This window comes from Dryas octopetala, chromosome 2 (genome assembly GCF_963921425.1).
Source record: "Dryas octopetala chromosome 2, drDryOcto1.1, whole genome shotgun sequence".
In the NCBI taxonomy this organism is placed as follows: Eukaryota; Viridiplantae; Streptophyta; class Magnoliopsida; order Rosales; family Rosaceae; genus Dryas; species Dryas octopetala.
In genome coordinates this window covers 14,882,386-14,896,594 of record NC_141367.1, presented here as the reverse complement: position 1 = coordinate 14,896,594, position 14,209 = coordinate 14,882,386, and the positions used below count along the sequence as shown (strand labels likewise).

The 14,209-nt window shown below is 38.0% G+C and overlaps 3 protein-coding genes and 1 pseudogene across 3 annotated transcripts; all 4 read right to left on the bottom strand.

Moving 5' to 3' along the window:
• Positions 1-496: 496 nt before the first annotated feature.
• LOC147293359 (uncharacterized) lies at positions 497-2,400 on the bottom strand. Its single transcript, XM_086231053.1, has 5 exons — positions 2,053-2,400; positions 1,733-1,936; positions 1,094-1,186; positions 889-1,002; positions 497-760 (listed from the first exon to the last, which is right to left on the bottom strand). The coding sequence occupies exons 1-5, from the start codon at positions 2,398-2,400 to the stop codon at positions 497-499; spliced, it is 1,023 nt and encodes a 340-aa protein (XP_086087179.1).
• Positions 2,401-2,827: 427 nt separating this feature from the next.
• On the bottom strand, positions 2,828-4,419 carry LOC147293358 (uncharacterized; annotated as a pseudogene).
• Positions 4,420-4,547: 128 nt separating this feature from the next.
• Positions 4,548-6,219, bottom strand: LOC147293357 (uncharacterized). The gene is made up of 2 exons (XM_086231052.1): positions 4,621-6,219; positions 4,548-4,568 (listed from the first exon to the last, which is right to left on the bottom strand). Exons 1-2 carry the CDS (start codon positions 6,217-6,219, stop codon positions 4,548-4,550), a joined length of 1,620 nt encoding a protein of 539 aa, XP_086087178.1.
• A 6,132-nt stretch (positions 6,220-12,351) lies between these two features.
• LOC147293356 (stearoyl-[acyl-carrier-protein] 9-desaturase, chloroplastic-like) lies at positions 12,352-14,003 on the bottom strand. The gene is made up of 3 exons (XM_086230402.1): positions 13,893-14,003; positions 13,271-13,775; positions 12,352-13,182 (listed from the first exon to the last, which is right to left on the bottom strand). The coding sequence occupies exons 1-3, from the start codon at positions 13,949-13,951 to the stop codon at positions 12,625-12,627; spliced, it is 1,122 nt and encodes a 373-aa protein (XP_086086528.1). The 5' UTR covers positions 13,952-14,003; the 3' UTR covers positions 12,352-12,624.
• Positions 14,004-14,209: the final 206 nt, after the last annotated feature.

Here is a 14,209-nt window from a genome sequence, read left to right as displayed (position 1 = left end):
ATACTAGCTATATAGTATGTATGATTATATTACGATGAACTCCAATGAATATATGTTATAGTGGTTTATTATACATGTGAACAAGCTAGCTAGTGGTTTCTTGTGCACTGCCATCTCACAACAAATATAGTATTAATTAGCTCACATACAGATTATTGTAGGGAAAATACTTTGGGTTAAGTTGGGATGAAATATATACCTTCAAAACAATTTTCTTGTCCTGCCCAGATTCCAGGTGGACACAATCAGCATCCACATCGATCTTCTGCGTGTCTTTCTTGTCCACCTGCTGTTCAGCATTCTTCTTCATTTCCTTCTCCACATTTTCTTCAATATTCTCCTCAACTTTGTTCAGAATAAGAGTCTTCTTCACTGCATTGGTGCTTGCTTTATCAGAGCCATATCCAACAGTATGAGGAGTTGATGGAGTACCGGGAGTAGGGGCTAACATCTCAGGGGTTGGTCCCTCAGCCTTGGAATTCTTCCCTTCCTCTATTTAATGAATTTTCTCCATCCAATATTTTCGTTCCTCAGCTATTATCTTCTCTCGCTCCTCTACCATGATCTGTTTGACACTATCTCTGATTGTGTCTTTTATACTCTTTCTTGGAGGGAGCCTAAAGTAAGAACTTGGCTTTACATAACCTCCCACACCTCTAACTCGCCCCGAGTGCTCAGGGGTCCCTAATGCCATTGTTAGCACATCAGTGGAACCAGAAATAGATAATGTGCCATCAGTTACCTGTTTCTTCAAATCCTCCTGAAACAATATATGCCTTATAAATAAACAAGGACAAATAAAGTTGATTTCAAATTTAAAAGAAGTCAACATTGTCAGATCCAACATTGGTAGGATTATAATCAATACAATATCAGTAGCTTACTTACAATTCTGGCAGCAGTCTCCGCTACCTTTGCATTTGGGATCTTCCCACTTTTATCTTCGTGTGCTTTAATCCAAAGGGTTGCCCGATCAAACTCCGCATCAGGCATTGTTTTCATCTTTAAAACAGACAAATGATTAACATCTTAATAAACTTGATTAACATCTTAATATATATATTCAACCAAGGCAGTTAAAATTCACACTAACCAGTTCATCCTCCAAACCAGCATACCCTTTACGCGATAGTCTATGATGATACTCATGCTTCGATTTCCTATCCACCTGTTCGTTGTGAACTTGCTGCAAAATAGAATATTTCCACACAGTGAGGACTCTATTTACAAGTTTAAAAACAACAATTTTACAGAAATAAAACAAAAGAAAAAGCTGACATGCAGACCAGGCCAAGGATCACTTGCATGGTCATCCCAATTCAAAGTCCTGGCAGCTCACTTGCATGCAATTCATGAGTTGAATCCAGCCACACAATTGCAACATTACTTATTAATTGACAAAGTATAGTATATATATTAATAACAGTATATATAGTTATGTATGCCTGAATGCTAATATGATGTACAGTATATTAAAAACATTACTTATCAATTCAGCCATAATGGTGATATTTGAACCAAGTCAAGGATGAGGATGTAATGGTGATTGCTCTTCTTGAGGTGACAATAAGATTAAGAAAGTTATGTTTTTTAATTTGTTTTTTTTTCTTTCATGAAGCATTACTGCCCAACCAGAAAAGAAATGGAGGGGCTACAAGAATTCAATATAACCAAGAAAAAATAGGCATAATTTCTGTAAAGTAGGAAATTTATGTACAAATTAATATCTTACCTCCCACTGAACCGAAATCCTAGAGTTCACAAAGACCTTCCAATCTGCCTTCTCAATAAATTCATACTCTTTAGGAGGGTCAATTAATAAATCAGGTTGGTCTTTGTAAGGGAGTACATATTTAGTAGACTTGAATTCCCTCCACTTAGATGATGCAAATGCAAACACCATCTTCCTACATTCATTAGGTAGCACAAAAGCCATCTACTTGCATAGAGAAACACACGTTACACAATTTACATCTTAATAAAACTGTAATTTTATAAAGTTTTAGTATGATAATGTACTAGTCATATAAATTTGGGACAAATGTTGCTTACCTCTACATTTTCCCAAATTTTGTTCTTTACATGATCATCCACTTTTTTCCAAGTGTCTATGATAATTGGGACCTTTGTACGTGCTAAAGTCCCAATGTAAGACTGCATCTCGGTCGCTGCCTTCCCATGTGGCTGCCCTTTTGCATTGAACTCCACCACCTTTTTGACTTTCATTATTTTTCGCTTTACAATGCGAGGCATTGTAACCATCCCCCTCTTATTCTTTCCATTAACTGAGATCTCGGTGGTGGCAGTGTCCTTTGTCACCTTCGATTGAGATGAAGTGGGCTCAGCTGCCTTTGATTTGGAGGTCTTCTTCTTGGAGGAAGCCACTGCCTTTGCACTCATTGAAGTGGGCTCAGTTGATTTTGATTACTGTAAAAAATAAATAAATAAATGATTGAAACCTATAGAATTTACTACTAAAGATTTAATTTTCAGTACCAAGTAAAAACCCATGAATGGCAGTGTCATAGAGATATGCTACATATCCTTCCAATTAGATTAATAGAACTAACCTTTACTTATCTGTAGTTTCTGCTAAATTTTGCAAAGAATGCAGTAAAGCACCTGCAAAACATTACCAATCATGGATTAAAAGCTTTATATAATCAGATACATGGATTAAAAGCTTTATATAATCAGATACATGGATTAAAAGCTTTATATAACCAGAAAAACACTTAACCAGAAATCACACATTAAAAATAAGCACACAGTCATGGCCCAAGCAAAACAAAAAAACCAGTTACCTTAGATAAATGCCCTTTTGATACTACTGATCAATCCATATACCCTCACCATCAGGTCTAATGCAGTTTGTAGGATTTTCACTAACAATGTCATCAAATGCATGTCTCAATGGATGGAAAATCTTTGGTAAAAGGTTCATGATCCACTATAATATCCCCCAACTCATCATCATAATCACAATCATTGTAATTTCTATCTTGGGTTGATAGAACAACAGACCATGCAGCATCTGCAGGGTCTTCCACGTAAAAGACTTGTTTGACTTGGCTAGCCAAAACAAATTGATCATGCTTGAAACCTATCCTACTAAGATTGACCAAAGTAAAGCCTAGATCATCTATTTTAATTCCATTTGTATTCTCAACCCAATCGCACTTAAAGATAGGAATTCTAAACTTGAAGTAGTCAAGTTCCCATATTTCTTGAATCATCCCATAGAAACACATATCTGTGATTATGAGGTTTTTATCTTTCGCACTAGAAATTTGCATTGTATCACCAACCCAACACACGCCACTGTTTTGAACAGACCGAACTGCATCACGAGTCTTAGTATTAAAATGAACCCCATTAATGGAATAAGCATTAAATTTCGGGACTTCCATGCATGGCCCATCAGCTAGCCAACTCAGCGTGTCTGGTATGCCATTAGTTTCACAATTGAGGTCAGATTTAACCTGCAAAGATAAACACTCATTTACATACAATCTAGGAATTACTTATATAGCTTAGTGCATCCTTTTAAGAAACTAACACTTACTCGATTCTTTAACCAAAGAATGAAAGTGCGATTGTGCTTATCTTGCAGCCACTTTTCATTTTTTTTGAACCTAGGATGTGTAGCCTTCAAATAGCTCATATGCTCACTACAAAAAATGTTAGAATCCTCAATTAATATTGACAGTTGTGCTACTCAAAGACTTAATTAATGAACATGAAAATGAAGTCAGATTTCCCTTACGCAATATAAGGTGTCACTTCCTTTGTATTCTCTAATACAAACAGATGGGCTTGGTCCAAAAGCTCACGATCAACCCTATGTATAGAAGCACCGGATAAGGGCTTACATTCCTTAGAAGATCCCTGATTGTGTCTTGATGGGATTCCAACAGTATTGCCACGAGAAAGATGTTCAAAGCAAAATTCCAAAGCTTCTTCAGCAATATAACACTCGGCAATGCAACCCTCGGGTCGATACCGATTCCGAACATACCCCTTTAGCACTTTCATATACCGTTCAAACGGATACATCCACCTAAAGTAAACTGGTCCACATAACTGAACTTCTCTAATAAGATGCACCGTTAAATGAACCATAATATCAAAAAATGATGGTGGAAAATACTTCTCGAGCAAACAAAGTGTAACCACTAGATCTTCCTGCGTCTTATCTAGTATAGAAGTATCCACCACTTTACTACATATAGCATTGAAGAAGAAACAAAATCTGGTTATAGCATATCTCACAGGCTTCTCCAAAACTGAACGGATGGCCACGGGTAGTAATTGTTGCATGAAGGCATGACAATCATGTGACTTAAGGCCAACAAGTCTTAAATCCTCCATTGATACCAGACTCCTAACATTTGAAGAATACTGCTCAGGGACTTTCATACCAAAAAAAGAATTGCATACGGTTTTCTTCTCTTCCCTCGAAAGATTCCAACTAGCTGCAGGCAAATGAGTTCTTTTTTCTCCAACAATAGGTGCTAATTCAGTACGTACCCCCATGTCCAGGAGATCTAAACGAGCTGCAAGCTCATCTTTTGTTTTGGTAGGAATGTTCAACAATGTACCGATAATACTATCGCATACATTTTTCTCAATGTGCATAACATCGAGAATATGCCGAACATGAAGAGATTTCCAATATTCGAGTTCAAAAAAGATTGACTTCTTTTTCCAACACGCTCTTGTATCACCCTCCACCCGGTTACGGGGCCACTTTTTCTTCCCAAAAGGTAAGAAATTAAGGCTTTCCACCTTTGCCAATACTTCTTCCCCACTTAATGGCACAGGAGGTGGAGAAAATTCTTGACAATTATTAAATGCAGCCTTTTGCTTTCGATAAGGATGATGTCGTGCTAAGAATCTTCGATGACCTATGTATGAGCATTTATTACCATGAACCAACCTGTGGGGTTTTGTGTGTTCTCCACATACTGGACATGCATTATATCCTTTTACCACACATCCAGATAAGTTACCATAGGCTGGAAAATCGTTTATTGTCCATAAAAGTACAGCTTTTAGAGTGAAATACTCTCCTTTGTATGCATCATACACTTCTGCAACTCCCTGCCATAGCCTTTTTAAATCATCAATCAAAGGTGCTAGGTAAACGTCTATATCATTTCCAGGTTGTTTAGGACCAGAAATTAATAGACTCATCATCATGAACTTTCTTTTCATACACAACCATGGTGGAAGGTTATAAGTGACAAGTAGAACAGGCCAGCAACTGTATCTACTACTTAAAGAGCTATGGGGATTAAAACCATCAGCTGCAAGTGCGAGTCTAAGGTTTCTAGGATCTTCAGCAAATTCAGGCCACTTATAGTCCACTAACTTCCAAGACGGGGAATCTGCAGGATGCTGCATCTTACCATCATTCACTCTTCCATGAACATGCCAAGTCAAACTCTCAGATGTTTGAAACATCCTTTTAAACCTTGGGATAATTGGAAAGTACCACAACACCTTTGCGGGCACTCCCTCCTTAACAGTTGAATCCTTACTTAACTTCCACCTTGACATAGTACAGTTGGGGCAATTAACCTCATCAGCATACTCATTCCTATACAAAATGCAGTCATTAGGGCATGCATGTATTTTCTCATAGTCCATACCTAATGCACACAAAGTCTTCTTAGCCTCATACATAGACGTGGGTATGTTATTACCTGATGGAAGAAAATCCCCAAAGGCAATCAAGTAGTCAGTGAAACTTGCATCACTCAATCCATGTTTTGCTTTCAAATTGTACAATCTTACAAGTGCTCCCAACTTGGTGAATTTATCACAACCAAGATATAAAGGTTCATCGCCATCCCCAACCGAATTAATGAAATCGTTACAATCATTTGAAAATTCTTCCTCTTCATTATCTCCCATATCCACTGTTTCGGAAACAAAATTAGCATCTTGTTCCTCCATACATCTACCTACATTCGCAAATGTACTTGAAACTTCTCCATGCCAGATCCAAGTTTGGTAACTTTGGTCAACCCCATTTAAATAGAGATGATCCCTTATAACTCCAATCCCAAATTGTCTCATATTTCCACATTTTTGGCAAGGGCAATGAATGAGGTTTGGGTTTCTAGCATGCTGTAATGCAAAATTGAAGAATTCTTGAATCCCTAACTCATATGCCCTTGATCTCCTATCCGCATACATCCATGACTTATCCATCTTTCACCAAAAACAAACATATCATTTATAAAATCATACCCAATATTGACTCTATTGAAACAAAACAAAAAGAAATTAACACAAACTAAACATAACCACTATACCAAAACCCATAAACCTTGTACCTTTAACACACATATTTTTGGGTATTGGAGGGGCAGCAGCTATATATGCACTTCAATACAAAATTTCAGACTCCTAACTATTATTCCAATCAAATTCAAGTATGTTTTCTATAATGTGTAACAAAAGTAATGTGAATAGCATCAAGAAATCAACACAATCCCTACAATAGTCTAAAAATAAAACTGTACCAAAAAAAGTAGTTATTCAACATGCAAGTACCAAGCTCAAACAAAGTAGTGAGTAATCCTAAAATGTACCTAACTACATGCCAGAACCAACAAAACAGGGAAAAAAAAAAAAACCAAACAAGAAAAATAAAATGAAAACCAGCCTGATGAACTCACCTTTCCAATCCAATCAGTGTGCAGCCTATATTCACAATCCCCAAGCTCACTAAGCAATTCACCTCTTCAACTAATGCTGTCATATATAGGAAATTAATTATACAAGTTATCAAGATCTAAACAAAGCATAAAACCAAGCAGGAAAAAAACCCCGAAATTTGGTGCTTTTCTAACCACAAAACAGAAGTGCACACCCTAACCCAAATTTGGGGCTTTTATTTAAAGAGGAAAAGACCCATTCGAAATCTGATTTTTCATACCCATATTGAAATCTGTTTTTATTTAACAAATTTCATACCCTAATCCAAATTTACCTGAGTGATAGGTGAAGATGATGAACGGGAGTGCTTCTTTGGTCGATTAGTGTTGAAATTAGGGCACAGAAATGGGCGACAAGGAAGGAGCTAGGAGGAGAAAGATGGCAGAAGTATTGAAGATTGAGCGATGAGTGAAGCTTGAGCGATGAGTGAAGATTGAGCGACGAGTGCTTCTTCAGTCCCAGTGATGAGTGAAGATTGAGCGATGAGTGTACGAATTGGGCTGGTGTGAAGATTGAGGATGCAGATGAAGTGTTCAATGGCGCTGAGTGCTTCTTCAGTCCCAGTGCATGCTTCTCGAATGGGGGCTAAGTGTTCTGTCTGATGGGTGGGTGAAGTCAAGAGGGTTTGACCCAAAAAGACTTAAGGCGCCAAAAGGGTTTCATTAAAGCGGGCATGCGCTTGGTCAATACAAAGACCCGCAAATTTTTAATTTTTGTGTAACTTGCCCTAAACAACGGTTTTTCCTAAAACTATTGTCTTTAATAATTTAGAAAAATCTATCCAACCAAATAGCATTGGATATGATACCATTATATAACGGTTTCTTAATACCCGTTGTGTATTAAATTAAGATAACGGACAAAATATTAACCGTTGTCTATTGACTGTTGTCTATTTATATAATTGTAGTGGTGGTTGCAAGTTGGGCAACCGATAAAGTCGGTAGAGGTAGGGTCGGGTAAGGTTTGGCCCAACCTCTTTTTTTTTTTTTTTTTTCATGCACATTCCCTAATTGTTAATAAATTACCAATGGTCCAATACTCAAATAATCAATTGTTGAGACATTGATTAAGTTGAGACTTATTCTGGTTGGTTATGAATAAAATGAGAAAATGAAATAATTCATTTTGTTTTTAATTTCATATATGCCTTTGTTTTTTTTTTTTCACATTATTGAATCAAATTGCAAAGCATTCCACATAAAGCAATAAGCTTTTCACTTCATAAAGATCCCAAATTGATAACAAGAAAAGAGAACCTAGAAAAACCAAATATCAAATTAATCGCAAGGTAGACAGAGGAATCATCAAAAATCAAACCTTCAAACACAAAGAGAGAGAGAGAGAGAAGAGAAAATCAAAACAAATTAACCTTGAGAAATTAAAAACAGAGAGCAGTGAAGGTGTGGGAGGAGTTGAGCTGAGCCGAGCTTAGGGGTTCGCGGTCGCCGGTGAGAGAGAAGATGAGAGAGTGAGAGGGAGTGAGATGCGAGAGCTTAGGGTTTGAGAGAGAAGAATGATTTGGGATTTTAGGCAGCTCACAAAAGATCAAAACATAGAGGGAGGCTTGGGCTAGGCTGGGGTGATTTGGGCTTTGTTTCCACTATCACACACACAACCCAAAGTAGAAAAAGGCCCAAAAACAATCCCCCAAAGTCGGTTGATGGGTCGATTAGTCAGGTATCTGACTTTTCCTATTTTAGCAACCACCAACCGAACCAACTTTTATGGGTCGGTTGGTAACACTCAACCCAACTTTTGTGGGTTGGTTGTTGGTTGCATATTTGCTACAAAAATGGGTTGGTTTTGAGTCGGTTACAACCGACCCACGCCTACCCCTAGACACAAGTCAAGGAAGGCCTTGTTCAATCCAATACTTAGCCTCACCCAAAGAGAGAGCATGCTTAGCCAACCCATGTGCATCCATATTACAAACTCTACTAGCAAAACTAGACTTGGACCCTAGGGCACGAAGGAGAACCTTAGCTTCCTAAATGAACTTGCCTTCCTTATTCATATCCTCTTCCAGTGGGCTTTAGGGAAAAATAATACAATCACTTTATTCTTCCCATTACAAGTACGTATATTATGATATTGTGATACTCGGTAAAAAATTTACTATGATTTTTTTGTGATATCACTTACTATGTCTAACTATTAGGTCACACGCCTTTCTTTTGTTTAGGGATTTATCTTGACCGACCTTGTATGTATATGTGGACAAAACCGGTTTTGGGTTCACCATATATTTATGTGATGATGTGTTTAGTTCCTATTTTGATGCACATAAAAAAAAAAAATCTATTTTGATTAATTAATTAATTAATTTTATTTATTTGATATATTTGCAGGCATGAGAAGCCATCCTACATAACCTAGGGTTGAAGGGCAAAAATGTCATTTTACACTCTTTTCTTCTCGGACCAAGTAACGTGGACAATTGGATGATGTGGCGTGAGTGGAGAATGACACGTGGAATTGACATATAGCTAAAGGTAGACCCACGGGTGACTCAATTAGATTTGAGGGGATTAATTTCCAAAACAAATTCTAATTTAATTAGGACAAAGGCCCAAATTTATTTAATTTGTGAGCTTAACTAACTAAGTTGGACTGTAGCTTTTAATTGCCACGCCCATATTAATTTCCCACAATTTTAGAGAATCAGAATTTGGGCAATTAATAGAACCAAACCTCAACATTAGTTATAGGCCCAAGACTTCAACCAATTCAGGGAAATGTCTCACTAATTGAAACCCAGCCCATAAGCCCAACCCTCTCTCACAGATTAGGTGTTCAAGAGGGATTAAAAATTCTTATTTTGACAATCAAAACCCCCTTGTAGTCTTACACCTATACGCATGTGCGGCTATGCGTACATAGGTACTTTCAAAAATATGTTAGGATTTCCGAACACTTTCCAATTAAATAGAGGAGAAGGATCCATGACACTATATTTTTTACATAAGTTTTGATACAAGTTTTCAATGAGCCCATTTTATATAGAATTTTAATGATCCGAACCATCTATTTTTTAGGTGTTCATTAAAAGATCATTCATACAAAAAATTAGGTAAATTGGAAACCATTTACCTACAAAGATCAAATGGTCAATAAAATAATCTTTAATCTTTGTTGGTCAATGGTTTCCGATTTACCTAATTTTTTGCAAGAATGATACTTTAATGGAGACCTAAAAGTAAACGGTTCGAATCGTTGAAATCCTATATGAAATAGATTCAATTAAAAACTTGTGTCAAAATATGGTGCCATGGATTCGCCTTCTTAAACAGAATACATGTATTTCAAATGCAAACTTATTCAAATGAAATCACCAAATACTACTAGACGAGCCTCTTTCCGAAGAAAAGGACACTTTGGCCTAGAAACATTTTCCTTATATGTTGTGCCTTATTAATCAATATTGCTAACATCCTACGACTTTACTTTGTTCCATAGGCCAATAACCAGAAAGGAAGTATTTACATCGATCTCTTGCCGATTTAGGATAGAGGTTTAAAGCTCTCTTGGCCGTCTCTACGCTATGTGTCACGGTCCGACTTTTCACACAGCGGAATATGATCGTGTGACACCAAGATTCTTCTGAATCAAGGTCATGTTTTTCCTTCTCATATGCTTCTTTCAAGATTTAGACTCATTCATGCCATCTTGATGAGTTTTTCAACAAGAACTACTCATTTTGAGTCTCGCTCGTAGCGACTATATGATTGCTTCATTGTGCCAAGGTTATTAGCCAATTAATACACTCACCCCATTGATAGGTTCTCATGAAGTCGGAATTCCATTCTCTATGTCGGGTTTTACTTTGTTCCCACATCTTAACTGTCATGGCACTAAGGGCTAGCTCATGCCCGTAGGCCTTTCCTTAAGTTGAACATGCAAGCCAGCTTGCAAGCATGTCACCCGAGTGAACAACTCATGTCCAATGCCCTAAATTAGCTTTCTCTCCTTAGCACAGGGTCGCCCCTTCCCGTGCGTGCTAGCATCACATGTTATGCATAGCGAACCTAAGCGAATGCCCTCATTGAGTACTATGTGGCTAAGCTGCACCATGGAGCTTCCGAGAGTTCACATATAGCCCACATGTTGTGCATACGGCGCATCATAAGAGAATCTCTCAAGCAGCCTCGTATAAGTAGGCACAACGCAATACAAGCTCTCCCGCTCACTTGTACTGTATGTGGGACCTCATGTCCCATGGAGACACATGACCGCCTTTTGGAAGTCATATCCATGCCCCTAGGTCTCCAAAGGTTCCTAAAGTAGCTCGCTTAACGCCCCATAGGTGCTAGCGTCGGGGGTGGTAGAGAGCCTGACACCATGTCTCTACCTAAAAAGCATTTTAAGTCTTTCTTTACAAACTTGGAGGAAACATCACTTTGTGCGAAGAGTCATAATGGCCTATAATAAATTTATCCAAACTCCGATTGGCGATCCATCAGCTGCGTTGGACTCATTTCGATCTCTTGAGTTCACCGGTATTTTTAGATTTCCCAAATTCCAACCGGAAGATCCTGAAACTGCCAAATTACCTAATCACCTTTCTACGCATGCAACCTGGCCATTCTTCGCCAAACGAATACCACACTCTTGCCATTCAACCCTTCATCCTCCATATTAATGTCACGGAAGCACTACTCTAAGTGCAGACCATGACACTATGCCCGATTCACTCTTTTCAAGCATAGGGGCTTTTAACATGATCCCATAATATATATATATATATATATATATCATGCCATAGAGTGAGTAACTTAATTGCTCGGCTAACCACTAAGTCACTCATGCACAAATTCCTACTAAAAGGAGATCCCCGTGGAGGTTGGAGATAAATCTATATCTATCAATCACAAAGCCAAGATAAATATCCCCAAATTTAGATTGTAAGGACCAATGAATTTCTTTTCTATTTCTGTCTGGTCTAACTAATTTTCTAGGGTTTACGATTTAGCTTTAATGGCCTTTTAGCTTCCTCCTCTTCATTGACAGTTGAGCTACTTCCACTCCTCTCCCAATTTTAGTTACCCACTCCTCTTCATTGACAGAGCTCTGACCCTAATTGCCAAGTAACTGATTGAATGTTTATAGGACATTCCTTTTTTTATTACTCATGTAACGTGTATAAATAGGAGTTAACCTTAATGGAATAAAATACTCATCTCTTTCATTTTCTCTGTAGATATATTACTCTTCTCACTATTTAACAACAATTTTCTTTTATCTTCTCATTTTTTCACTTATTTCGAACCCCCAAACAGTGGGTTAAGTAATTAACCACGCACACAGTAGAGATCACGTACCATGCACAAAAAGGAAGTGTTAGAAGTTACTGTTGTTAATTATCAGACCTAGTACAGTAAAAGGTTACAGTTCTTAATTATGTGATAATTGTGATGGATCAGATTGATGAGCTTGTATACCAACCATGTAACAATTAATGGATAAAAAAGACATTTTTTGTTGATCCTCATCATCCAAATTAAATTGCCATAATCAATGTTAACGTACAATTCTTCTATTATATACCAGAAAATTATGAACCAATTAACAAATTAAACAAAGACATACCATTTATAGAAGAACACGTACAACATCAAACTATACAATCTACTATTCTATCTACTCCATGCACAAAACAAGATAAAATTTGAAAGAACAAGAATGCACGTAGCTAGCTAAACCTATATCCTTAAGTAATGACACCACACACGAAATAATATAACAACACACCCAGACACTGATATTGAGATTTTGGTGGCTTGAGACAAATCATAAAATTTGGGAGCCCAAAATGGTTGCCTCACATGACTCTCTCCAAAACCAGCCCATTTAACGTACGCTGCATGTCTAGACTTTTTTTTTGTCTGAGAATGTCTAGACTTGTCTTTCAAAGATCCAACTGAAAGCTCTGGTGGGTATTTGGAGCTTGGCCTTTGCTTGAGCTATTTGGTCTAGCCTTCTAATTCTTGGGGCTAACCCACAAACATATTCCTGAGCCTTTCGCCCCTCCGCCGAGAGTCCAGTTAGGCTCTCCACCTTCCACCTCCCGACCAAAAACTCCAATATGTCGGCATAGTCATCGGCGGTATAGACGCTGAGACGCTGGGCCACAGCCGAGAAGTTCTCGAAAAGGTTGTCATCTCGGCCGTCGTACATCAAGTGGGCTGGCATAGTGATTTTCTTCCTCATCATGTCCGCAAAAGAAATGATGGTATAATCAGGATCTAAGTCGAAGAGCTTTTCCACAATCTTAGTGTAGGCAGCCTCATGGCGCTTCTCATCTGAGGCTATTGTGCCACATATTTGAGCCAACTTCAAGTCCCCATGCTCCCTGGCAAGCCTCGCAGTGTTTCCATGAGAGATAGCAGTGGCCCTTTCCTGAAATGAAGTGTAAATGAAAATGTTGTAGGGACTATTCTCTCCACCGGGATCCTACAACAAAAGACACAATTATGAGTGGATTTGAACACAATTAAAAACTTTATCAATTAACTCTAAGCCAGCTAGCTAAGCAACTCACCATTCCAAAGCTGATCAAATACTGAATGGTCTTCTCAATTTGATGCATGTCCACTCGTCCAGAGAGATAGAGATACTTATTGAGAAGGTCACCATGCCTGTTTTCTTCGGCAGTCCAAGCCCTGTTCCAAATTGCCCAAGAAGTAGAGCTTGCACCCGTTTCATCTCTCACTCCATCCAACGTATTAAGCATTGTTTGATAAGTTGGAAGGGCTTCTTCAGTGATCATATCTCCAACCAAAACGACGTAGTAATCGTCTGGAATCTCTTTTGCCCTCTCCCTCAGTTCCTTGACTTGCTCATAAAACCCATCAGAGGTAGGATCGGGTAGGAAATCCTGAGGTTGCCAACACTTTTCAACTGGCTTCAAGTGACACAAGATGTTGTGTTCAGCCCAAGCATCCAGGGATTTGAAGATCTCCATCTTTTCATGTGGCATGGAATGTGTTCCTTGAAAACGCAGCTCTCGACGAGGCAAAAAAATATTCTTCCCATTCTCATGCTCTCTACATTGTTAAAAACAATAACAGTTTTCACAAAGCAAAAGAAAAAAAAAAAACAAAAAGACAAAAAACTATAAAACTATAAAACAATTAGAAGAATTAGAAGAATGAAAGTCTCACTTGGAGGCTGAGCGGAGAGTAGAGGCCATGAAGAACTTGGGATATCCTAGGCTGGTCATTGTTGATATGAGATCGAGCAAACCAGCAAAAGTTTCGAAATTTCAACTTCCGAGATTAAAAGCAAATTGCAAATTTGCAATTGCAGTTGCAAAATATTTATAGCAGATAGTCTGGATGGATAACGTATACATGTGATGTCATAATAATGATGCATGTGCTAGTAGATTGCCCTTGTTTCTTCATGTAAATTACACTATCATCCTTTCATCATTTAATAAGCATTTGGCCGGCAAAGAATTTCCCTCTTTATATATTAA